Source organism: Toxotes jaculatrix, chromosome 18 (assembly GCF_017976425.1).
Source record: "Toxotes jaculatrix isolate fToxJac2 chromosome 18, fToxJac2.pri, whole genome shotgun sequence".
NCBI classification, from domain to species: domain Eukaryota; kingdom Metazoa; phylum Chordata; class Actinopteri; family Toxotidae; genus Toxotes; species Toxotes jaculatrix.
The window spans coordinates 13,134,589-13,162,503 of record NC_054411.1 but is presented as its reverse complement, the minus strand read 5'-3'; the positions used below and the strand labels follow the sequence as shown (position 1 = coordinate 13,162,503).

The window sequence follows — 27,915 nt, the reverse complement described above, 5'->3', positions numbered from 1 at the left end:
TCAGTGTACTTCAGTATCTTAACATAATTATCATTTTGTCTTTCCCAGACAATGCATAGTTGCCAGACATATGCTGTTTTACAACATTTTCTTTGCTGTTTCAGAAATGCTTCACTCATGAAAAGGTACATCTGTGTTTCATGTTCCCTTTTTAACCTGCAGAGGGAGGTCTATGCAAACTCTTGCTCCTTTATAAACGCACCATCAGGGAGTCTTTCTGTCAAAAGATTAATACAAACACTGCTTTCAGACAACGCTGAAGGACAGGGATTATACAGAATGAAACATACAGTTATCTGGGGTTTATATTTTGTACTGTGTATTCATGGTGAGAAAAGTCACTTTTGCTTTAATGTATCTTTTGTGTGTGTGTGTAAATGGATAATGATCACCATTTTTTACAGGAGTCCGGAGTGAGATCAAACTGGACCAGTCTTCCTCTGAGGTGAAGAGACCTGGAGAGACAGTGAAGATGTCATGTATCATATCTGGTTATAGCATGACAAGCCACTATATGCACTGGGTACGACAGAGGCCAGGGAAAGCCCTGGAGTGGATTGGGAGGATGAACACAGGCTCAAACTCTGCTAGCTATGGCAGCTCCTTCCAAAGCCGTTTCACCATGACTGAAGTTGTATCCAGCAGCACTCAGTACCTCCAGGTCAATTCTCTGACAGCAGAAGATTCTGCTGTTTACTTCTGTGCTCGTCAAAGCACAGTGACTGAAGACAGTGGAGCAGCTGCACAAAAACCTCCACAGACAACAAGTAACAATGTGATCTCAGTGAAATCTAGGTTTTCTTACCAGCAGCATTTGTACACGTGTTCTTCATTTTATAATATTTATTTAATTCTCTTTTTGATGTTACCTCAGTCAGAGTAACACGGAAAAATCTCTCAGTAGTGAAAAATCTTTCAGTACCCACTGACACTTCAGTGCTGGACTATTTTTTAATAAGAGTGATGACAGAAGTCTGGATTAGAAAGTCATTTGGTTTGGAATTTTGAGATGACATTTTGTGGCTTTCTCTGTCCATCACCTTCCATGCACCTATCAAACAGCCATGTTTTTTTATTTTTAACCATTTCAGTCTGTTTAAGGCCCTGTCACTCCACTGAAACTGACATAAGAAAGTTGTGAAGAATCTTCTGTTTACTACACACTCTGAATCAACCTCTGTGCTGCTCTCACTGGGTCATAGTGCCTCTCTTGACACCACCGATAACTGTATAATTTAACACCAACTGCACTTACATAATTTAATCAAGGTCCTAAGGAGCATTCAAAACCAATATCTACTTCGTAAATTTTTTGTTTTTTCTTTTCAGTCATGCATCAAGCATTCTTACTCCTCTTTCTCAAAAATACAAAGAAAGAAAATCAACTAAAAACATTTCTATTGTTGCATCTGTATTGTAGGTCCACTTTAAACCCGTAGAGTGCAGTTAATGCCATGTTTTTCTCTCCTCTCTCTCTATAATGAGGCACTTACAGCAGCTCATCTCATCCATCTGAACTTATCTTTGAACTATGAGAGTCAAAGACTAACTTTGAACAGTAAACAGCTGTACATGTTTTTATATTTTCTTAAGTTGTAAAGGAAATTGAAACATTATTAGTGTTGACTGATGGAAGGAACAGTTAAAATGATTAAATAACAGATGCAGACAGTAGGTCTAAAGGTAATCAGCTAAAAGACTGAAGCTTCAGTTGTTTATTGCTGTGCTCAGGTGAGCGTGATGATTCGAGAAAGAGTGACGGTGAACGGTACAAAGAGGAGATGTGACTGATGAGACTGCTGAAGCCTGTTCTTTATCTTTTTGATTGGAAGGATTTTTGTTTAACATCTTTGATGTACAACTGCAAACCTCTAACTCCAAAAATGTTACATTTTTTGTTCCTTCACTTTATTGGCAAAAGAGAAATTTAAATAGTCAACAATATGCAAATGGAAGAATTTCAGCTGTATTTAACCAAAATGTTGTAGGAAACGAAAAGATTATTCAACAATATGCAAATAATGGTTCCTCATAAGGAAGTGAAGTGTGTGAGAGGACAGAAGAGCTCACATCAGTTCAGTTTCAACATCAACCATGTTCTCTGTAGCTCTGATACTGCTGCTGGCAGCTGGATCCTGTGAGGAGCTTTCAGTGGATTCACACTAATAAACTCATCAGAAACACTCAATACTCAGATGAATGATGGAGATAATGTTGATTTCTGTTTCCACAGGTGTGAACAGTATTGAACTCAACCAGCCAGAATCCATGGTTGTGCAGCCTGGACAGTCTCTGACCATCACCTGTCAGGTCTCTGGTTATTCTTTGACTGATAGCAACTATGCAACAGGTTGGATCAGACAGCGTGAAGGAAAAGCAGTGGACTGGATTATGCATCGTTACGGTGGAGGCAGCTTTTATCAAAACGATGCTCTGAAGAACAAGTTCCTTTACCACACACTGGCTGCGTCTAGTTCTGTGAGATTAACAGGACAGAATCTGCAGCCTGAGGACACAGCTGTTTATTACTGTGTACGTGCTCAGTGGTATTACTTCCACAGCCTTACAAACCACTGACAGACCTGTACAAATACCCAGAGACTCATGTGGCTGAACTACACACATGTTCTGAATTAGGTAATTATTAAATTAGTAGTTAATTATCTCAATGGATTTCCACTTCAGATGACATCATTATATAAAACTAATCACAACAAGTGTATTATACATTTTCATGTGTTTATTGTGTATGTGTGTGTGTGCGTGTGTGTGTGTGTTTGTGTGTGTATATTGTGATGCCTGGAGAAGTTGAGTACAAGGTTGACACGTCTGATCAAGTTACAGTATTCACTGGATTTGACAGAGGCAAAACAAAGCTTTGGAGTGGACTGCACGGACGAGCACAGGGACAAACTTTGTTAGCTATTGCACCTCCTTTCAAAGTCATTACATTATAACTCAGAATCTGCTGTTTACTTCTGTGCTCAACAAAGTGATTGAAGACAAGAGGAGCAGCTGCACAAAAATGTCCAAAGACAATAATTCAAAATGTGATCTCAGTGACATCTGGGTTTTCTCATCACCTGCAAAAACACTTTCATATTTTCACATTAGATTTCTCTGTATTTTAAACTGATGAGTAGATATTTATTTTCATCATTGTGTTACATCACTCACTGTAATAGACAGGGTTCTTTCTATTATAAAATTTGTATTTAAACTACACATTTCACATTCAAACCATGATTTAGGTTCATTTAGTTTAAAACATGGAACAAGCTGAAAAACATTTGATCAGACAAGTTTGGATGGATGAGGAGATATTTATAAAGGTGAAAAATCCAAAGTTCAAAATATATTTAGAAAAAAGGTTAGTTACATACCAGTCCAGGGTGTACCCCACCTCTCGCCCATAGTCAGCTGGGATAGGCTCCAGCTCCCCGGCGACCCTGACGGATTATGAGGATAGTTATATGGCATGGTGAGATGACAGCAAAGCATTTTCAGAATTAGTCAATTATTTTGAAAATTTCTTGACAACACCATCATTTACATATTCAGCAATATGCAAATTATGGTTCATCATAAGGACGTGAAGTGTCTGTGTCTGTGAGAGGACAGAAGAGCTCACACCACTTCAGCTTCAGCATCAACCATGTTCTCTGTAGCTCTGATACTGCTGCTGGCAGCTGGATCCTGTGAGGAGCTTTCAGTGGATTCACACTAATAAACTCATCAGAAACACTCAATACTCAGATGAATGATGGAGATAATGTTGATTTCTGTTTCCACAGGTGTGAACAGTATTGACCTCAAGCAGCCAGACTCCATGGTTGTGCAGCCTGGACAGTCTTTGACCATCACCTGTCAGGTCTCTGGTTATTCTGTGACTGATAACAGCTATGCAACAGGTTGGATCAGACAGCGTGAAGGAAAACCAATGGACTGGATTTTCCACCAGTGGGGTGGAGGCAACTTTTATAAAAATGATGCTCTGAAGAACAAGTTCAGCTACAGCAGAGACACTTCTGCTGGAACAGTGACTATAACGGGACAAAATCTGCAGCCTGAGGACACAGCTGTTTATTACTGTGCACGTCAACCCACAGTGACACAAACCACCAACAGGCCTGTACAAATACTCATCAGCACACATGACTGAATCAGACAGTGGGAAGGAAAAAACTGTTTGTCAGAGACATTTCGTTGAAACAACTGACAGACAGAAAAGCAGTTAAGCATTTTAATGTATCTACTTTGCCGTTTCATGACGACTGAAGATGTGTCCAGCACCACTTCACAAAAACCTCCAAACACAAAAAGTCGTAATGGGATCTAAGTCACATCTGGGTTTTCTCAGCATCTGCAAAAGCACTTTCATATATTCACATTGGATTTTTCTGCATTTTCAATTGATAATTAGATATTTATTCTCATTATTATGTTACAATACTGACTGTAATATAGAGGGTTCTTTCTACTCTCACATGTTTATTCATACCTAAACTACCCATTTCACATTCAAAAACACAAACCATGGATAAGTTTCATTTAGTCTGAAACATGGAACAAGCTGAACATTTGGTCAGAAAAGAAGTTTGGATGGATCAGAGAATAATTAGGTGAAATGTTCATGTCCCAAAATATATTCAGAACATTAGTGTATGACATGGTGAGATGAAAACAAAGCAATTTCAAAAATACTCACAGATGTTTGTTGATCAGAGCAACAGTGTTGATTATGGGGCTCAACCACCATATTTTGAAAATTTCTTGACAATGCCAACATTTACGTATTCAACAATATGCAAATAACGGTTCTTCAAAAGGAACTGAAGTGTCTGTCTGTCAGTGAGAGGACAAAAGAGCTCACACCACTTCAGCTTCAACATCAACCATGTTCTCTGTAGCTCTGATACTGCTGCTGGCAGCTGGATCCTGTGAGGAGCTTTCAGTGGATTCACACTAATAAACATTAGAAACATTCAATAGTTGCTACAGCTACAGCAGAGACATGTCTGCTGGAACAGTGACCATAACAGGACAGAATCTGCAGCTTGAGGACACAGCTGTTTATTACTGTGCACGTCAACCCACAGTGACACAAACCACCAACAGACCTGTACAAATACTCATCAGCACACATGACTGAACAAAACATGTTCCGAAAAATGAACATTAATAAAAAAGACATTTTTTCATGTCATGAATTTTAAGGTTTTTTTTTTTTTTTTTTTTAATGTCTTTTGACTTCCACTACAGCTGATATCAGAGTAGAAGAGAAACACAGACGCTTGATTTCTCCTGTTTCCACACCACTGGTCAGAAAATAACAACCAACAAAGCTAAAATCAACAGTAGCCAAAATCTTCAGTATGAACAAATACATTCATATGTAGCTCCAGTTTTTCTTGGTGGACATGAAACTGCTAGAGCAAAGCCCCAAAATTAGTATTTAACATTTTCCCCTGCTGTTGACACGATACTCTATGAGGTCTGTGCAACCTATTTGTTCCTTATAAACACACCAATTATTTAGTCTGAAACATGAAACAAGCTGAAAAATTTTTTTTGTTTAGACAAAAAGCTTGACTGCATTAGAAGCTATTTAGAAAGGTGAAAGGGCAACAGTCCAAAATTTATTCAGAACATTGGTGAATTTTATGACATGGTGAAATGACAACTGTAATTTTTGAAAAACTCATACATTTCTATCAAATAGAATAATACTGCCAATTGTTAAACTGATTTTCTGCCCAGAGCGATGAGAAACCATGATGCCAAGATGAATTATAAAATTTGTCAGATTGCAGGACCAAAATTTTCATGTAGAACCATTAATTAAGGAAATATGGGTAAAAGTGGCTGTGCTGTTACAGCTTGTAGATATTTTACAGAAAATGAAACTGACTTGGAGGAATAACTTGTGAACATTAATATAATCAAACAATAAACTGAAAGACAAGACCAATCCACTTCTCTCCTCCCTGTGAGGAGGAGTCAATGCAAAACTCAGATGTCTTCCACCTCTACTTATCTGACTGCACAGAGGATGGCAGAGGACAGTGGACACACAGTTTAACATGATGGACTATAGGACAGGACTGCTGCTTTTAACTCTCTGCTGGGCAGGTGAAGAGTTTCACTGATGATGAGTTGAATTTGTTGTCAAAAAGTTACCACCTTGTAACAACTTCCTCTTTTCTTTCTTGGTTTGACAGGTGTTGATGGTCAGACTCTGACTGAATCTGAACCAGCGGTGAAAAGACCTGGAGAATCTCACAGACTGACCTGTACAGCCTCTGGATTCACATTCAGCAGCTACTGGATGGCTTGGGTCAGACAGGCTCCTGGAAAAGGACTGGAGTGGATTGCTTGGATCAGTAGTGGTGGTGGTAGCAGCCAATACTACTCTCACTCAGTCCAAGGCCGGTTTACCATCTCCAGAGACAACAGCAGAGAGCAGCTGTATCTGCAGATGAACAGTCTGAAGACTGAAGATTCTGCTGTTTATTATTGTGCTCGAGATCCACAGTGACTGAAGCTGGTTGAGCAGCTGTACAAAATCTTTCAGTCCTCATCTTTAACAGGCAGTTGGATCACACTAAAATGTTTTTATTTTCTGAAGTGTTGCTGTAATGGAAAATGGAAAGTGGAAAATGACCCTGATAAAAGCTGATCATTAACAAACAACAACAATAAAAACCACATAATTAAAGAAAACACACACACACAAAAATAATGTCAGATGTGGATCTAAATTCGACCAACTCAAGTCCTGGAGGTTAAGCTCGTCATTCTTCACATGTGACAGCGATGAAATAATTGATCTCTGGGAATTAATCCTTCTTTGTGTTTCCTTTCTGAGCCGCAGTGAAGTGATAATACAAGGAGGGGATTTGGATCAAAAAACACAAAATCTTTGGAAAAATGCCAGTTGATCTGTTTCATTCAGTCTGCAAAAGTCTGTATTACAGTAACTGGCTGCTGTCACTGCATATGGAAAGTAGTATGCAGTTTCTGTTGTAACAACACCAGAGGGCAGTCAGTGACACGTTTTCAGCACCTTCTGACACATCAGATATTTTTTTCCTCCCTGTGAGGAGGAGTCCATGCAAACCCAGATGTCTTCCGCCTCTACTTATCTGACTGCACAGAGGATGACAGAGGACAGTTTAACATGATGGACTATAGGACAGGTCTGCCGCTTTTAACTATCTGCTGGGCAGGTGAAGAGTTTTCATGAGTTTCATTTGTCAAGATTTCCATCTCAGCTACCCTCCAACTTTACGTTATTTTAAACTGAACGTTCCCTTAATGAAACTCTACTGATGTGCAAATGAAAACATAAATAAATCAACAAATAAAAACTTTGACTTCTGTCTGGCAATTGGAGAAGAAACAACTGAACATTTCAGCTGTATTTAAACACATCTCTGAAGGATGCAAATTAACTATTTAACTACATATTATTTTAAAGGAAGGAATAAAAACCAGTCAAAATTAACTGCATTTTAACTCACTTGAATTTTTCCTTTTTCTTAACGTGTCAGACGACTAAACACAGATTACAATTTTGGTAGTAATAAAATCCACAAAATAAAATATCTCAGGCAAATTTCAAAACAATTAAATTGGGGGTTTCATCTGCAAACATTAATTCTCCGGTTTCACAATCAAACAATAAACTGAAAGACAAGACCAATCCAGTTGTCTCCTCCCTGTGAGGAGGAGTCAATGCAAAACTCAGATGTCTTCCACCTCTACTTATCTGACCGCAGAGAGGATGGCAGAAGACAGTGGACACACAGTTTAACATGATGGACTATAGGACAGGACTGCTGCTTTTAACTCTCTGCTGGGCAGGTGAAGAGTTTCACTGATGTTGAGTTGAATTTGTTTTCAAAATGTTACCATCTTGTAACAAATCACTGTTTTCTTTCTTGGTTTGACAGGTGTTGATGGTCAGACTCTGACACAATCTGAACCAGTGGTTAAAAGACCTGGAGAATCTCACAGACTGACCTGTACAGCCTCTGGAATCTCATTCAGCAGCTACTGGATGGCCTGGATCAGACAGGCTCCTGGAAAAGGACTGGAGTGGGTTGCAACTATCAGATATGACAGTAGCTACATCTACTACTCTCAGTCAGTCCAAGGCCGGTTTACCATCTCCAGAGACAACAGCAGACAGCAGGTGTATCTGCAAATGAACAGTCTGAAGACTGAAGATTCTGCTGTTTATTATTGTGCTCGAGATCCACAGTGACTGAAGCTGGTTGAGCAGCTGTACAAAATCTTTCAGTCCTCATCTTTAACAGGCAGTTGGATCACACTAAAATGTTTTTATTTTCTGAAGTGTTGCTGTAATGGAAAATGGAAAGTGGAAAATGACCCTGATAAAAGCTGATCATTAACAAACAACAACAATAAAAACCACATAATTAAAGAAAACACACACACACAAAAATAATGTCAGATTATACTGATCCCTTCCTCACAAAACAGTCAACAAGATGATAAAAATCTGCTGAAACTGCTGTCCAGGTATGAATATCTGAAATACTACATGTAAATATTTCAGCCACATTCATATATATATATATTTTGACATATAAGGTAGATCACAAAATAGGATTGAAATCTAATGTAGTGTTCACAAAAAAAAAAAAAAAAAAACTCAGGAGGGCAGTCAGTGTCAAGTTTTCTGTGGTTTTTGTCAATATAAGGAGACACGATAGTAGTTTGTAGAGAAATTATTGCACTTTCACCAAACAATAACTGAGATCATATCTAATTTTTTAATCCTCTGTGAGGCGGAGTCATTGCAAAACTCAGGTGTCTTCTGCTTATCTGTACTTATCTCACAACAGAGGATGACAGGGGACAGTGGACACAAAGTTTAACGTGATGGACTATAGGACAGAACTGCTGCTTTTAACTATCTACTGGGTTTGATTTGTTCAGATTACAATTTTGGTAGTAATAAAATCCACAAAATAAAATATCGCAAATATCGCAAATTTCAAAACAATTAAATTGGGGGTTTCATCTGCAAACATTAATTCTCCAGTTTCACAATCAAACAATAAACTGAAAGACAAGACCAATCCAGTTGTCTCCTCCCTGTGAGGAGGAGTCAATGCAAAACTCAGATGTCTTCCACCTCTACTTATCTGACTGCACAGAGGATGACAGAGGACAGTGGACACACAGTTTAACATGATGGACTATAGGACAGGACTGCTGCTTTTAACTCTCTGCTGGGCAGGTGAAGAGTTTCACTGATGTTGAGTTGAATTTGTTTTCAAAATGTTACCATCTTGTAACAAATCACTGTTTTCTTTCTTGGTTTGACAGGTGTTGATGGTCAGACTCTGACTGAATCTGAGCCAGTGGTTAAAAGACCTGGAGAATCTCACAGACTGACCTGTACAACATCTGGAATCTCATTCAGCAGCTACTGGATGGCCTGGGTCAGACAGGCTCCTGGAAAAGGACTGGAGTGGGTTGCCACTATCAGTGGTGATGGTAGCAGCTACATCTACTACTCTCAGTCAGTCCAAAGCCGGTTTACCATCTCCAGAGACAACAGCAGAGAGCAGCTGTATCTGCAAATGAACAGTCTGAAGACTGAAGATTCTGCTGTTTATTATTGTGCTCGACACTCACAGTGACTGAAGCTGGTTGAGCAGCTGTACAAAATCCTGCAGTCCTCATCTACAACAGGCTGTTGGATCACACTAAAATGTTTTTATTTTCTGTAGTGTTACTATTATTTTTTAAAATATGATGGAAAATGACCCTGTAAAAAGCTGATCATTAACAAACCACAATAATAAGCACGTAATTAAAGAAAACACACATCCCTTCCTCACAAAACAGTCAACAAGAGGAAAAATCTGCTGAAACTGTTGTCCAGGTATGAAATACTATATGTAAATGTAAAAATAGTTTATTTATGTATTTTAAATTTAAAAAATAAATAAATAAATAAAATTTTATAGATAGATAGACAGATCGAAGGAGGGCAGTCAGTGTCAAGTTTCTGCTACTACTGATCTTTGTGAAGAAATTATTGCAGTTTCACCAAACTGAGATCTGATCTAATTTTTTAATCCCTTGTGAGGCGGAGTCATTGTAAAACTTAGGTGTCTTCTACTTATCTGTACTTATTTCACGACAGAGGACAGTGGACACAAAGTTTAACGTGCTGGACTATAGGACAAGACTGCTGGGCAGGTGAAGAGATTTTCAGTTTGATTTGTCAAAGTTTCTACCTCAGTCACTATTGAAATTTATTTATTAAATTAAATTATTAAAATTAACAATACAAGTTTTCGAAATACAATGAAGCCTTTGACCTCTGGAAACTAGAGACGTAAAAGCTTAGCATTTCACCTGTATTTGAACACATCTGTGTAGGATGCAAATTAACAACTTAACAACATGCAAATACTGGTTCCTCATAAGGAAGTGAAGTGTCTGTGTGTCAGTGAGAGGACAGAATAGCTCACGTCAGTTCAGCTTCAGCATCAACCATGTTCTCTGTAGCTCTGATACTGCTGCTGGCAGCTGCATCCTGTGAGGAGCTTTCAGTGGATTCACACTAATAAACTCAATAGAAACACTCAATACTCAGATGAATGATGGAGATAATGTTGATTTCTGTTTCCACAGGTGTGAACAGTATTGACCTCAAGCAGCCAGAATCCATGGTTGTGCAGCCTGGACAGTCTTTGACCATCACCTGTCAGGTCTCAGGTTATTCTGTGACTGATAACAGCTATGCAACAGGTTGGATCAGACAGCGTGAAGGAAAAGCAATGGACTGGATTATGCATAGTAGGGGTGGAGGCGGCTTTTATCAAAACAATGCTCTGAAGAGCAAGTTCCTTTACCACACACTGACTGCGTCTAGTTCTGTGAGATTAACAGGACAGAATCTGCAGCCTGAGGACACAGCTGTTTATTACTGTGTACGTGCTCAGTGGTATTACTTCCACAGCCTTACAAACCACTGACAGACCTGTACAAATACCCAGAGACTCATGTGGCTGAAGAACACACAAACATGTTCTGAATATGAGAATTAATATAGATATTACAGCTCAACTGAGTCACAGCATTTATCAATGTTAATGAATTTATTGAATTTTACAGGATATTTTTGTTTCTAATAGAAAGAATTATCGCACTTGATTTAGAGAAGCTTCATTTTAACTGAAGTGTATGAGTGATGACATTTTTATGTGTTCAATGTGTGTGTGTGTGCATTGTCATGTCTGGAGAAGGTGAGTAAAAGATTTTTCCTGTTTCCATGCAGTGTGGTACAAAATGACATCTGACAAAGTTAACTTGTCAGGAAGATGTCATGTATCACATCTAGATACAACACAATCATTTCTGATCAACTTAAAATATTCACTGGACACAACAGAGGCCAGATAAAGCTTTGGAGTGTTCTGCATGCATCAGCACTTACTGTGCTAGCTATGGCAGCTCCTTAGCTGTTGGTAATACAAACCAACAGACCTGCACAAATACTCAGAAACCAGCAAGACATGTTTTTCATGTGAACATGAATAGTGACGATTTTTGATAGATTAGATGTCAGCACATACTTGCTCAGAGAGACGTCATTAAGTAGTTAAATGTATCTGGCTAGCTTTGAGAAAGAACACTACAACAATTTGTACTAGTAGCTTCACCGTAATTCACAGTGACCCCCCCCCCCCCCCCCCCCCCTCCTCCCACACACACACACACACACAAATTACAATCAAACACACAAATTAATACATTTCTCTTTGTTACGTGTTTCCTGTTACACCTGCAGAGGGAGGTCTATGCAAACTCTTCCCTCTCTATAAACACATCAACAATTTGCAGAACACGGGGACAGGTTGATACATTTAACACCAGTCAAAGAGCACTGAACTTCAGTTTTTATCACAGAATGGAAAATATAGTTGTCTGGAGTTTATTATTTGTAGCTACTTTTCAAGGTGAGAAAATCTGCTTTACTTTTTTTAATGTCCTACATGTGATGTATAAGTTTGTTGGATGATGTTTATCATTTCTTCATTTATAGGAGCTTGGTGTGAGATCAAACTGGACCAGTCTGCCTCTGAGGTGAAACGACCTGGAGAGACAGTGAAGATGTCATGTATCTCATCAGGGTTTGACATGACAAGCTACTTCATACACTGGATAAGACAGAGGCCAGGGAAAGCTCTGGAGTGGATTGGGAGAATGAATGCAGGCAGAAACTCTGCTATCTATGGCAGCTCCTTCCAAAGCCGTTTCACCATGACTGAAGTTGTGTCCAGCAGCACTCAGTACCTCCAGGTCAATTCCCTGACAGCAGAAGATTCTGCTGTTTACTTCTGTGCTCGATACACAGTGACTGAAGACAGTGGAGCAGCTGCACAAAAACCTCCACAGACAACAAGTAACAATGTGATCTCAGTGAAATCTAGGTTTTCTTACCAGCAGCATTTGTACACGTGTTCTTCATTTTATAATATTTATTTAATTCTCTTTTTGATGTTACCTCAGTCAGAGTAACACGGAAAAATCTCTCAGTAGTGAAAAATCTTTCAGTACCCACTGACACTTCAGTGCTGGACTATTTTTTAATAAGAGTGATGACAGAAGTCTGGATTAGAAAGTCATTTGGTTTGGAATTTTGAGATGACATTTTGTGGCTTTCTCTGTCCATCACCTTCCATGCACCTATCAAACAGCCATGTTTTTTTATTTTTAACCATTTCAGTCTGTTTAAGGCCCTGTCACTCCACTGAAACTGACATAAGAAAGTTGTGAAGAATCTTCTGTTTACTACACACTCTGAATCAACCTCTGTGCTGCTCTCACTGGGTCATAGTGCCTCTCTTGACACCACCGATAACTGTATAATTTAACACCAACTGCACTTACATAATTTAATCAAGGTCCTAAGGAGCATTCAAAACCAATATCTACTTCGTAAATTTTTTGTTTTTTCTTTTCAGTCATGCATCAAGCATTCTTACTCCTCTTTCTCAAAAATACAAAGAAAGAAAATCAACTAAAAACATTTCTATTGTTGCATCTGTATTGTAGGTCCACTTTAAACCCGTAGAGTGCAGTTAATGCCATGTTTTTCTCTCCTCTCTCTCTATAATGAGGCACTTACAGCAGCTCAGTGATCTCAGTGACATCTGGGTTTTTCCACTTTAATCTTATTTATAATTTCCCTTGATTCTTACACTTTATAAATACAAATACTTAATATAACTTTTTTTTTATTGTCTTCATAAAGCCCAGTAAGACTCCCGGTGAGAAAACAGTCATGAAAGTAGAATCTATTGCAGGGTTTTTGTATTTCATTTCAATAGATGAAGAAATTTACTTAAATAATTCAAGGTTACTCCTTTGTTCACTTCTGGCGGTTGCATTCTTACAGTCACCCAAGAAAAAATTGACTTGTTTCCACATATTTTAACAGCACCCTGACCTCATCCTGTTTTCTCCAACTCGAGGCAACCTGACAACAGTATACATATACTGTTTGTATGAAAATGGCATGGTTTACTTTTATTAGGAAGCAATTAAACAGGATTAGTAGCTATGTGAATAAATATACAGTACTGTGCAGAAGCTACATTTACACCAAAGTAAACTGCATGTTATCTATTTTCAATAACCTTAATATAGCATCAGTAGTTTCACTCATTTAAGGTTAGCATGCAAATATGTTGGACATAACTCCATAAGACTTATGCACAAGTAGTTGTTAGTAGATGTTGAGCACCATCTCATGGCCTAAATGAAAACACTTGACTGTTAAAGCCATTGTTATTATCATCATATTATCATTCTTATAATACTTGTAATAATAATAATAATAATAATAACTATTATTATTAGTGTTGGATCCACCCAGTAGCATTTATTTTGAATGTCATTTAAAAACATAAATATAATAAGCAATGGAAGGATGACAAATATTTTTTGAGCACTGTGAGGAGGAGTCAATGCAAATCTTGATCTCCTCTATCTGTATTTATGTGAACTGAAGATAGACAAAGCCACCAGCCACACATACAACACACACCCATCATGACTTTAAATTCGTGTATAACATTTCTGCTGCTATCAGCAATTTCTGGTGATTCCCGCACTACGCTCATCTTTTTTGTTGTCAAGGTTTGTGCTTGGCTCTGTTCTGATCAAACTGCTTTTCTCCGCAGGTGTTTTCAGTCAGACGCTCACTGAGTCTGAACCAGCAGTAAAGCGGCACGGAGAATCCCACAAACTGACCTGTACATATGCAGGAATATCTGATGATTCTGCAGCCATCGGCTGGATCAAACAAGCTGAAGGAAAAGGCCTGGAGTGGGTTGCCTACATTTCTGCTCCTAGTGGTAGCACTAAAGCTTATTCCAAGTCTGTCCAGAGTCGCTTCACCATATCAAGAGACAACAATGTGGACCAGGGGTATCTGCAGATGAACAGTCTGACCGCTGAAGACTCTGCTGTTTTCTGTGCTCGAGAGCCACAGTGACACAGGAAGCCACAGAGCTGTACACAAACCAGTACAGATGTCAGGATGACATAAAGAAGCATTCTAAATACTTCCTAAATTCAAATTATAATCTAAATTATAATCTATAAAATTCCCAGATTTTATGATGAAGTCAGAGTGGACCATAAAATCCTAATTCCGGCCATATTTGTCAAAGTCGAAATTTGTCTTGAGTCATTTTCCATTTTTCATTTTCCAAATTGATGAAACAAGTTTTAGAACTACTGCTAAACAGGCAAATAGACATTTTATCAGGATTGTAGGAGTTCTAATAAATCCCTTTTTATTGGACGACATCAGTACTATATTTTAAAATCTTCAAGGTTTCTGGAATACTTTTGAGAAGTTGAAAGCTTAAGGCTTCCTATTTAAAATAGCTGCATTTAGTGTATGATACTGGGTTTGACTTTTGGATGTTTGAATTTGATTTGAATATGACTGTTTAACAATGTGAAGTAAAAGTAGTACAAAAGTGGGAAGTGTTTAAAATGGAACTAACTTCTAATTTAATTACAAATTAAATAATAGGTATCATATATTCAGTGATATCATTCATTACAACGATAACTGACAACAGATAAGGTGATGAAAGAAGCAGGGGTTTTTTTTTTTTTTCTTTTTAAAACTATGTAACTGTTTTGTAATATATCTGCTTTATTTTAATATAATTGATGGATTGGTCAAAATCTGTTGAATACAAAGTAAAGCAATAAAGCAACTGGCTCGCAAGCACAGGACATCCCATGCATCATATTTGTTTTTAAATGATCTATACTGCATACAGCACGTGTCTGAAATTATACTGATGCCAAAGCGATATTAACAGCTGTGTAAAAACAGCTCACATTCAGTCAAATCTGAAATTTAGCTCTAAGATGCACGGATTCCAGCAGTCTATGATTCACAACCTCCTCCTTCATATTTCTTCTCACATTCTCTGTCCTCTGTTACATGATGTTCAGCCAACGTAAGCGTGCAAACTTTTTCTGAATTTCAGTTACAACAGCCAGAGAAAAGGTAAAATGGTTGACCAAGTACAAGTTATAGCTCAGTGAAGCAAGAAAAAAAAGATGCACATCAAGAAGAGGAGTGTTTGTATGATTAGGATATTTGCAAACTCAAAATCGCCCTTTATCACAGCAGCTGGGTCAAAAGCCAGAGTTTATCAAAATGCTGAATGAAACTTGTAAAACTATACAGTAGTTTAGTTGAGACAGGCACCAATAACCAGCAATCAAATATATCTGTTGAACTTACTGATTAATTTAAGCTGATGTCTGCAGTCAGACTCTCCCTCAACACAATCCCACAAACTCACCTGTACACCTGCAGGAACATCAGATGACAAGGCTCACATCGCCTGGATTAGATAAGCTTAAAGAAAAGGCCTTGAGTGGGTTACCCACATCTCTGCTCCTAGAGGAGGAAGCTAAGTTTATTCCAAGTTGGTTCAGAATCTTTTGTCCATATCCACAGACACCAACATGGACCAGGTGTATCTGCACGACTGAAGACTCTGCTGGTTATTATTGTATACGAGATCCCCAGTGACACAGGATGCTAGAGAGCTGTCCACAAACCACTGCAGATGTCACTGTGTCAGTTACCAAGTGGATTTACACCTTCAGCTTGGTAACTGCTTCTAATGAGGCGGAGAAACAAATTATTCACATGGTTTGACATCAGTAAATAAACATTCATTATTCATTATTGCTTCCATTTTTAGTGAGCAATTTTATAACAACATCAGTAATCTCATGATTTATATTATCTCTTTATTTTCATTTGGTTGTGGTTTGTTCATGGCTCATGGAGTCTCCTAACAAGCTGAGAGAGTATCGATATCTCAGAACTGTTGCTGCTTTTTTTAAAAACACACATAATATTTGTAAACAAAACAAGCAATCCAAAATTATAAAGTCCAAAATAGTTTTGTTGATTAGAATTTAAGCTTTGTTTTTCCTTACCTGAGGCTGACAACATAGGTCCCCTTACTCTCCAGTGCAGAAAACAGTGTCTGGTTTTTGTATTAGTGTTTATCACTGTGATTTGGGTGGGGTATAGCTGGCACACTGAGATATACGTCCATACAAAAACCTAAAAACAAAACTTTTACACTCATCTCTTCCTGTGATTAAAAAAAAGGACAAGACAAAATAGTTCTTCTTTGAATATGAGGTAATGACCATGTTTATCATTTTTAATGAGCAGATCAATAGTTAACAGTTATTTAATTAGTGGTTTTATGTCACAGTGAGTGCACAGATGTACATTTTCTTCTAGAAAGTCTTAACTTTAAGAACTGATTAAAAATCAACAAAAGAGACATACTTGAAGGATGAAACCAGGGTATCACATGTACCAGGATTTCTATGCATTTCATACATTTAGTGAAGTTTTTAATGGTGTTTCTGGTGCTTCAGGTTTTTGTTCAAGCAGTGAATGGAGATGAAGCACTGTGATTATTTTGACTACTGGGGCAGTGGGACTCAAGTCACAGTACATTCAGGTAAGCCACATTTAAACACTATATTTGCTTTGCTCGCTTTTGTTTTTCATTTAAAATGTGATTATTGATGGTTGAGAACTTTAAGTCCTGAAGTTTGTACTGATCAGACAGAGCAGATAAAGCAGAGCCGTCAAGATGGTTTTAATGCAGCTGTTTCTTAGAGAGCATTTCAAAAAGTTCCTCTTTGGCATTTTCACTTAATTCAGGAGGTGGTTTTTAATTTGCTATACAGTTTATTCAGCTGGATATTGTGATTGTTACTGATGAATGGCAGTATCTGTTTATTCACATTATTATTCAATTACTTTTTCTCTTTCTGTGGATTACAATCATACACCATACTGTACCCACATTATTTTAAGAAGAAATTATCATAAATGTGAACACATTAATATTTATCTTACATCTGCTTCATTCGCTTTAAAGACAGCAAGTGACATGATGTGTTTCAGACAGTTTAACTCTTAACAAAGACATTCACAAGTAAATACTTTTAGTTGAATGAATTGAAACAACACAGTACATTGACTTTAAAAGGAACAAATGTGCATTTGTAGTGAACGTTAAATTGATAATCCTGGATTTAAAGTTTAGAAGACTCACCTTACTTTTTAACATTCCACTTTTTCAGTTTACAGATTTATTGTAAAACTGAAAGAACAAAATGTTGGTTAGATTTAATGTAACACAGTAAGAAAAACATTTAATAGATTCATTATATTGAGCTCTTGATTCAATAAAACAATGCAGTAGCTTTGGATTTGAGATACTGTTGCCGTGATATTAGCACTCTCTGCTTCAGTCTATTTATCTGTGAGCCGACAGACAAATATAAATAATCACTAAAACAATAATTTATTGTTCTTCAGTTTTATCGTGCAAAAAGACATTCTAACCTGTTGATAGCTTTTCTTTAAATCTACTTACATTATTTTAAATCTACTGTTTATTAAGTTCCTTGTTCTGTTTAATTATTAAGATAAACCTGCCACTGCTCCTACAGAGTCTTTAAAAACAAATACTGAAACAAATTTGGTTTCAGTATTACCAAATAGCAATAAATATAAGCTTTAAAAAAAAATATGAAATAACATTTAAAAATGTGATCCAACTTTCAAAAATATATTTGATTTTTCAGTTACATTGTATATAGAGTATCTGTGTGGAGTTTGCATGTTCTCCCTGTGCATGCGTGGGTTCTCTCCGGGTACTCCGGCTTCCTCCCACAATCCCAAAAACACGCATGGGTTAGTGGCTTAGGTTAGGTTAATTGGCTACTCTAAATTGCCCGTAGGTGTGAGTGTGTGCATATGTGGTTGTCTGTCTTTGTGTGTCTGTGATTGACTGGCGACCAGTCCAGGGTGTACCCTGCCTCTCGCCAATAGTCAGCTGGGATAGGCTCCAGCTCCCCCGTGACCCTGACGGATTAAGCGGTATAAAATGAATGAATGTATTTATTAGATTATCATGATCAGTTTTTTTCAGTAGAGTGATTAATTCTGTTTCTTAATTTACTTGAATTTAAACTTCTACATCTCTTCCACAGGACCAACCACTGCACCAAGTGTGTTCCCTTTGATTCAGTGCCAACCTGAATCTACAAACACAATCACTGTTGGTTGTCTTGCACGAGACTTCTCCCCAAATGGTGTCACTTTCAAGTGGACCAATGCCAGTGGGCCTGTCCAGACTTCAGAACAATATTCTTCAGCTGGCCCAAACAACAACCACACATATACAAGAGTCAGTGTGCTCCAAGTATCAAAAGCTGAGTGGGATTCAAGGAAGTCTTTTCACTGTTCAGTAACTCATTACGGATCTTCAAGAAATGTGCAAATACAAAGTATGTAATTTTTCATTTTTCAATTTGTAAACATGTCTCTCTAATCTCCTTAGAATATAAAAGGCCAACATGTGATCCCCATTCATTTGCTCTTATCTTTGAATGTTCAGCAATATTTATTCCCTCACATTTGTGACATTTCCTTTGTCTGTCTGACACACACATTTTTCCTTTCAACAAAGAATCTTTCACTTGCACACAAATAATCTGAAAGTAAAAGGTTGTAACTTTGCTATTTTCTCCACCTGTTCAGAGCCTGCAAAACTGATTTTGCTAGATTACTATGTGCCAAGTGAAGACACCCAGGCCCTGGTCTGTATACTTGAGGATGGTCTTGGTGGAACACTTGAATCATTTAAATGGAGAAAGGGTGGTGAAGAGTTGGACGGCTTCATTGAATATGGCCTTAAGCAAACTGGAGACTTATATTCAGCTGTCAGTGTCCTGAAGGTCAAGAAAACAGACTGGGAGAGTGAAGCTGTTTACACCTGTGAGGCAACTTATAGAGGAAATAAGTATATAAAAAAGACCTCAAAAGGTAAAGTGCTATTGTAATTCTTAAAAATAATAATAACAAACATATGAAGTCAATATTTTTTCTGATTAGTCAGATGTTAGAAAATGGTTGTGACCCCGTCTCTCTGCTGCTCTCCCTCATGTAGCTCCTATCACAGTGACACTGAACCAACCAAGTCCCAAAATAATTTTCAGCAACAATCAAGCAGAGCTGAGCTGTGTCATCGATGGACAAGACAAGACCATTGTAGATCAAACTCAAATCAAATGGCAAATTGATGGACAAAGTGTGACCAGCAACGATACAAAAATGAGCAGTGACCTCAGCAAGACCAGCAAGCTAACTCTGAGTTACGCTGAGTGGCAGAAAGTCAACAAAGTGAGCTGCTCTGCCAGTACAGGAGAAATGACACCAGTTATTCAAGAGCTGACAGTTCACAGAGGAGGTATGTTACTGAGTGATGGAAACTGATTGGTACAATAGCAATCTGTGAATCTGGGGGAGGCAACTAACTTACACTGCAAACATGTCAGGCAGTAAAAGCAAATGTATAGCTTATATGTGAACCTCATTTCTTTTAGATGGAAGAAAACCAAAAGTGACAGTCCACATCCTCCCAGAGCAGAACATCAACCAAGGTGCTGAGGTCACTCTGGTGTGTCTGGTCTCCGGTCCTGTGCTACAGGATTACTACATTGCCTGGTCAGAAGTTCATGGACCAAACTCCAGCAACTATGCTGATGGCATCAACTTCAGCCCACAGAAGACCCAACACGGTTACTCAGTGACAAGTGTTTACACCACCACCAAGGAAAAGTGGGAGCAGAAAGACAACATGTTCGTCTGCAATGTCCGGCCTGCTGGCAGCAATGGGTCCATGAAATCAAATTCCGTATCTACAGCCATGGGTAATTCCATTGAATGTAACTCTTAGTATAATCAGCTATAAATGTGGCATTTTGTGCAAATATGTCGTTCTGTCTCTGTGTGCACTCTCCCCCATGGGAACCTGAGCACTCTGTGATGTCACCAATTGTTTGGTTGTACAATTAAGAGTCAACATGTCAGTTTAGTTTTGTTCGTCCTCATTGTGTCTTTGTCACATTGTCTAAGAGCTTGAGAAGTGTGCTGAGTGTTTTAAATAAATGTTGCATGGAGAAAATTTTGTGACATGTTCATGAATGACTTCAATATTTCCACACAAAATGAAAAGCAAGCACAAAGATTCACTTTGCATGAGTAAAGTCCCACAGCACTGTCTGCTAATGTCTCACTGTTTAACTGATTCAGTGTCCACACATGACAATGATCAAAGAGTGAATGATGCTTTGTTTCAGTTTATTAGCAATATTTAATAGAAACAATGGTGTCTATGTGTTATCTTACTGAAAACCTTTGTTAATACACACACACACTCACACACACATTCCTCATCTAAACACCTATACCTTCCTCTTCTTAGATTTTCCCTCAGAGTCACAACTGAGTTTTGCTCTGAGCTGCATAGAAGATGCCACTGAAGAGGATGAGTTCAGCAGTCTGTGGTCCACAACGTCCTCCTTCATATTTCTCTTCATAACCTCTCTCTTCTATAACATGATATTCAGCCTGGTGAAGGTAAACATGCAGACTTTTTCTGCCTTTCACTTATACCAAGTTCTAAAGACTCTATAAGACATAATATAAGATAAATAAATTCACTGAAAATAAGTAAACACTTTGACTAAGTACATTACAAGTTATAAAGTAAAGCCAAGTAACAATGACATGCACATAAAGTGAAGATCATGTTCATGATATTCATGTGAATATTATTATTGAATAATCCTATTGAATAATAATTATTATTCAATAACAATATTATTATTATTGAATAATAATAATATTATTCAACGTTATTACTAAAACATAACTGGGACCAAATCATTATTTCTGACCAGTCATTTGCTCTGTCTGGCTACAATAAACCTTTTAAGTAAAAAACAAAAAACTTACAGGTTCACTGTGTTGATTTGGATGAACACAGTTATATTGTCAAGTGTTCTGAAATCCGTCACATTCAGTGCATTAAATGTTTTGTACAGAGTTTAGTTGCATGGCCAACCAGCACAAATGGGATTTATAACTGTAGCTGTGTGAAGAGCATCTTCAGCCACAGAAAATGTGCTGCTTTGTAGGTTTTAAATGCTCCATGGTGCATACTATCATATTAACAATTCTGTTCAAAACACAACAGATATAATCTTTAAGTAACCAATCAGAGCAAGTAACCGTGTCTCATTGTATAAGGATACATCTTTTTATACAACTTCTTAAAGAATGTCATTAAAATGAGCTAATCATCCAGTCAATCACTTAATATACTTGTTGGAAACACTGGTCACAGACACCATTTGGGTGTCCACTCTCCAGCTGGGTGAAACCCCAGATTGAAGTCATAAGTCAAACCTTTTTAGTCTTTAAAAACCTGTATTTGACAAATGACTATATATTTTTTAAAACAGTTTGATGTTTTTTTCTTTTTCAGATGAAGAGACAATAGAGGATGAGATGGATACACAGCGCAGACAACTTCTTTTTTTTTTACTTTTCTATCTACACTGTTGGCCATAAAGTTGAATTAAAATATATTTTACCTCTTATCATGAAATGATTGTGACAATGTGATTTATTCTTGATAGATAAAGTGTAAAACTTTATTGATCAATCTCTTCCAATGTGATTACTGATGTGTATAAATAGGAATAAAAAGATGAATGTGTCTGAAAAAATTATTCCAACAGTGTAGTCTGAAACACATGTACATGAGCTACAACCTAATGTATATTTGCTAAATTAAATGGTCGCCATTAATAATGATTAACTGATTGCACTGTAGCAGAAACAGGTGTATTCTGTACATGGCTTTGCATTTCATAGTTTGACTAAATAAATCTTTGCTTTTCATGTTTGATTATTTTGTTGATACTGTTAGTTTTCATAAGTAAGTCAAAAGATCTAGGAACATTAGAAAGAAAACAAATTCAAGTCAACCTACCATACAATTCTCTTATCATTCAAGCTCTGACGGTTTTTCAGTTTCCCCTTTCTCTGCACCTCTGGGACCACAGCTGCAGCAGTCAAACTTTGTAGAAACCGTCAGAACAAACTTCCTCGAAGCAACGCACCCATCTATCTGTTTATATACTTTTATGTATCCAGGCACAAAGTAGCTCACATGCAGACAGCAAAGGCAACACAAACATACAGGATCATTTTTTGACCCTTTCTTTTTCCTTTCTCTCAGTCTTCACAAATTTGAATTGTTCATCATTTCATCATTCTTCCACTACAGCAGGAAGCTTTATCAGTAACAAACGCCTTAAAATTTTACAGTTGTAGATTCTAAGAAAAAAGTTCAACTCTCATTACATATTTGTTTAATATATATCTTAATACACATACACATGAACACATACATTAGTTCACACTCACATATACATATATGTGTAGATGTATGCACAGACAGACAGACAGAGATAGAGAGATAGGTAGACAGATAGATATGCTTTTTTTGATCCTCTAAGGGAAACTGTTATGTTACTGCAGCAAAGTATCCAAGCAATAAATAGAAGAAAACCAACAGAAAGGAAGGAAAACTAAGAGAGCTGCTGCTGCAACAACCTGCCACTCTCAAGATGACACTACTCAGGGCTGTTAAGATTTTCTTATACAAAATTATATTATTCATTTAATGAAGTTGGAGCCGCCTGGTTAGCTCAGTTGGTACAGCATGAGACTCACTCTCTTGGGGTCGTGAGTTTGAACCCCACTCTGGGGGCGGCACCGCCTCACATGGGCCCCCCACCCGTGGGAGGTGCAGTAGGACATCGGTGCATTGTGGACTGGGTGGTAGTCACCCTCGCAACCTGGGCCTGGACCCAGATGATGAGATGACATTTAGTGAAGTTTTTAATGGTGTTTCTGGTGCTTCAGGTTATGACTACTGGGGGAATGGGACTAAAGTCACAGTACAATCAGGTAAGCCACATTTAAACACTATATTTGCTTTGCTCTCTTTTGTTTTTCATTTAAAATGTGATTATTGATGGTTGAGAACTTTAAGTCTTGAAATTTGTACTGATCAGACAGAGCAGATAAAGCAGAGCCGTCAAGATGGTTTTAACGCAGCGGTTTCTTAGAGAGCATTTCAAAAAGTTCCTCTTTTGATGTTTTCACTTAATTCAGGAGGTGTTTTTTTTTGCTATACAGTTTATTCAGCTGGATATTGTGATTGTTACTGATGAATGGTAGTATCTGTTTATTCACATTATTATTCAATTACTTTTTCTCTTTCTGTGGATTACAATCATACACCACACTGTACACACATTATTTTTAGAAGAAGTTACCATAAATGTGAACACATGAACATTTATTTTACATCTGCTTCGTTCGCTTTAAACACAGCAAGTGACATGATGTGTGTTTCAGACAGTTTAACTCTTAACAAAGACATTCACAAGTAAATACTTTTAGTTAATATTGAAACAACATAGCACATTGAATTTATAAGGAACAAATGTGCATTTGTAGTGAACGTTAAATTGATAATCCTGGATTTAAAGTTTAGAAGACTCATCTTACTTTTTAACATTCAACTTTTTCAGTTTATAGATTTATTGTAAAACTGAAAGGAGAACAAAATATTAGAAAAACACAGAAAAACATTTAACAGATTCATTACATTGAGCTCTTGATTCAATAAAAAATACAGTAGCTTTGGGTTTGAGATACTGGTGCAGCTATATTAGCACTCTCAGCTTCAGTCTGTCTGTGAGCTGACAAACAAATATAATCACTAAAACAATAATTTATTGTTCTTCAGTTTTATCATACAAAAAGACAAGTTACATTCTAACCTGTTGATAGCTTTTCTTAGCCATTATTTTAAATCTAATGTTTATTAAGTCGCTTGTTCTCTATGATTATTAAGATAAACCTGCCACTGCTCCTACAAAGTCTTTAAGAACAAATCCTGTTTTGGTTTACATGTGTTCAGTATTACCAAATAGCAGTAAATATAATATTTAAAAACATATGAAATGACATTTAAAAATGTGAACCAACTTTCAAAAATATATTTGATTTTTCAGTTACTTTGTATATATCTTGAATTTATTAGATTATTCATTTCATAATGTTTAATTTATGTATTTATTTAACATTGTCTAATTCTGAGGGTGAGAGATTCAGCCAATTATGATGTGATCAGTTTTTTTCAGTAGAGTGATTAATTCTCTGTTTCTTAATTTACTTGAATTTGAACTTATACATCTCTTCTACAGGAACAATCACTGCACCGAGTGTGTTCCCTTTGATTCAGTGCCAACCCGAATCTACAAACACAATCACTGTTGGTTGTCTTGCACGTGACTTCTCCCCAAATGGTGTCACTTTCAAGTGGACCAGTGCCAGTGGGCCTGCCCAGACTTCAGAACAATATTCTTCAGCTGGCCCAAACAACAACCACACATATACAGGAGTCAGTGTGCTCCAAGTATCAAAAGCTGACTGGGATTCAAGGAAGTCTTTTCACTGTTCAGTAACTCATAACGGATCTTCCCAAATTGTGCAAATACAAAGTATGTGATTTTTCATTTTTTAATTTGTAAACATGTCTCTCTAATCTCCTTAGAATATAAAAGGTCAACATGTCATCCCCATTCATTTGCTCTTACCTTTGAATGTGTTGTGTACTGTGCTGTTTTCTCCACCTGTTCAGGGCCAATTAGTACAAAAATGACTTTGCTATCGGTGCCAAGTGAAGACTCCCAGGCCCTGGTCTGTACAATTGAGGACAGGTACAAGGGAACACTTGAATCATTTAAATGGAAAAAGAATAATGCACCTTTGAATGACTTCATTCAGAGTCCCATCGTGCAAAGTGGAACGTTAAATTCAGCTGTCAGTGTCCTGAAGGTCAAGAACAGAGACTGGGACAGTAAAGCTGTTTACACCTGTGAGGCAACTTACATGGGATCAACGCTTACAAAAAAGGCCTCAAAAGGTAAAGTGATATTGCAATTGCTACTTAATTGTGACATAAGACAGTCTATGCTGGATTTTGACATAAATGACATGACAAAAATATGAAGTCAAGATTTTTTCTGATCATTCAGATGTTAGAAAATGGTTGTGACCCCGTCTCTCTGCTGCTCTCCCTCATGTAGCTCCTATCACAGTGACACTGAACCAACCAAGTCCCAAAAGAATTTTCAGCAACAATCAAGCAGAGCTGAGCTGTGTCATCACTGGACAAGACAAGACCACTGTAGATCAAACTCAAATCAAATGGCAAGTTAAAGGACCAAGTGTGACCAGCAATGTTACAGAAATGAGGAGTGACCTCAGCAAGACCAGCAAGCTAACTCTTAGTTACGCTGAGTGGCAGAAAGTCAATAAAGTGAGCTGCTCTGCCCGTACAGGAGAAATGACACCAGTGATTCAAGAGCTGACAGTTCACAGAGGAGGTATGTTACTGAGTGATGGAAACTGATTGGTACAATAGTAATCTGTGAATCTGGGGGAGGCAACTAACTTATACATGCAAACATGTCAGGCAGTAAAAGTAAATATAAAGCTTATATGTGAACCTCATTTCTTTTAGATGGAAGAAAACCAAATGTGACAGTCCACATCCTCCCAGAGCAGGACATCAACCAAGGAGACGCTGCTGAGGTCACTCTGGTGTGTCTGGTCTCCGGTCCTGTGTTACAGGATTACTACATCGCCTGGTCAGAACTTCATGGACAAAACTCCAGCAACTTTGCTGATGGCATCAACTTCAGCCCACAGAAGACCCAATACGGTTACTCAGTGACAAGTGTTTACACCACCACCAAGGAAAAGTGGGAGCAGAAAGACAACATATTCTACTGTAATGTCTGGCCTGCTGGCAGCAATGCACCTATGGAGCCAAAGAGAGTGTCTACGGCCATGGGTAAATCCACTGAATGTAACCTTTAGTATAATTAGCTCTCAATGATGGATTTTGACATAAGCAACCTGACAAACATATGAAGTCAAGATTTTTTCTGATCATTCAGATGTTAGAAAATGGTTGTGACCCCGTCTCTCTGCTGCTCTCCCTCATGTAGCTCCTATCACAGTGACACTGAACCAACCAAGTCCCAAAATAATTTTCAGCAACAATCAAACAGAGCTGAGCTGTGTCATCACCGGACAAAACAAGACCATTGTAGATCAAACTGAAATCAAATGGCAAATTGATGGACAAAGTGTGACCAGCAATGTTACAGAAATGAGCAGTGATCTCAGCAAGACCAGCAAGCTAACTCTGAGTTATGCTGAGTGGCAGAAAGTCAACAAAGTGAGCTGCTCTGCCTTTACAGGAGAAATGACACCAGTTATTCAAGAGCTGACAGTTCACAGAGGAGGTATGTTACTGAGTGATGGAAACTGATTGGTACAATAGTAATCTGTGAATCTGGGGGAGGCAACTAACTTACACATGCAAACATGTCAGGCAGTAAAAGTAAATATAAAGCTTATATGTGAACCTCATTTCTTTTAGATGGAAGTAAACCAAATGTGACAGTCCACATCCTCCCAGAGAAGCACATCAACCAAGGAGACGCTGCTGAGGTCACTCTGGTGTGTCTGGTCTCCGGCCCTGTGTTACAGGATTACTACATCGCCTGGTCAGAACTTCATGGACCAAACTCCTGCAACTTTGCTGATGGCATCAACTTTGCTCCACAGAAGACCCAACACGGTTACTCAGTGGCAAGTGTTTACACCCCACCCAAGGAAAAGTGGGAGCAGAAAGACAACATGTTCTACTGTAATGTCTGGCCTGCTGGCAGCAATGCACCGATGGAGCCAAAGAGAGTGTCTACGGCCATGGGTAAATCCACTGAATGTAACCTTTAGTATAATAAGCTCTAAATGCTGGATTTTGACATAAGCAACCTGACAAACATATGAAGTCAAGATTTTTTCTGATCAGTCAGATGTTAGAAAATGGTTGTGACCCCGTCTCTCTGCTGCTCTCCCTCATGTAGCTCCTATCACAGTGACACTGAACCAACCAAGTCCCAAAATAATTTTCAGCAACAATCAAGCAGAGCTGAGCTGTGTCATCACTGGACAAGACAAGACCACTGTAGATCAAACTCAAATCAAATGGCAAGTTAAAGGACCAAGTGTGACCAGCAATGTTACAGAAATGAGGAGTGACCTCAGCAAGACCAGCAAGCTAACTCTTAGTTACGCTGAGTGGCAGAAAGTCAATAAAGTGAGCTGCTCTGCCCGTACAGGAGAAATGACACCAGTGATTCAAGAGCTGACAGTTCACAGAGGAGGTATGTTACTGAGTGATGGAAACTGATTGGTACAATAGTAATCTGTGAATCTGGGGGAGGCAACTAACTTACACTGCAAACATGTCAGGCAGTAAAAGCAAATATAAA

General features: G+C 37.9%; 2 protein-coding genes and 2 gene segments (V, D, J or C); all 4 read left to right on the top strand.

Moving 5' to 3' along the window:
• The window catches only part of LOC121197996 (immunoglobulin mu heavy chain-like), a 180,519-nt gene that overhangs the window by 94,927 nt on the left and 57,677 nt on the right, over positions 1 to 27,915 (top strand). The gene's annotated exons all lie outside the window — the stretch shown is intronic.
• LOC121197979 overlaps positions 1 to 27,915 on the top strand; it is an 83,932-nt gene that overhangs the window by 5,748 nt on the left and 50,269 nt on the right. Inside the window, 1 exon segment of the C gene segment in view lies at positions 8,135 to 8,257. Within this exon segment, the coding sequence occupies positions 8,135 to 8,257 (123 nt within the window).
• The window catches only part of LOC121197983 (Ig heavy chain Mem5-like), an 84,423-nt gene that overhangs the window by 35,351 nt on the left and 21,157 nt on the right, over positions 1 to 27,915 (top strand). The gene's annotated exons all lie outside the window — the stretch shown is intronic.
• LOC121197977 overlaps positions 233 to 27,915 on the top strand; it is a 29,672-nt gene continuing 1,989 nt past the window's right edge. Inside the window, 9 exon segments of the C gene segment in view lie at positions 233 to 328; positions 405 to 711; positions 16,628 to 16,641; positions 17,034 to 17,081; positions 24,769 to 25,065; positions 25,206 to 25,490; positions 25,654 to 25,953; positions 26,091 to 26,423; positions 27,508 to 27,807. Of these exon segments, the coding sequence occupies positions 280 to 328; positions 405 to 711; positions 16,628 to 16,641; positions 17,034 to 17,081; positions 24,769 to 25,065; positions 25,206 to 25,490; positions 25,654 to 25,953; positions 26,091 to 26,423; positions 27,508 to 27,807 (1,933 nt within the window).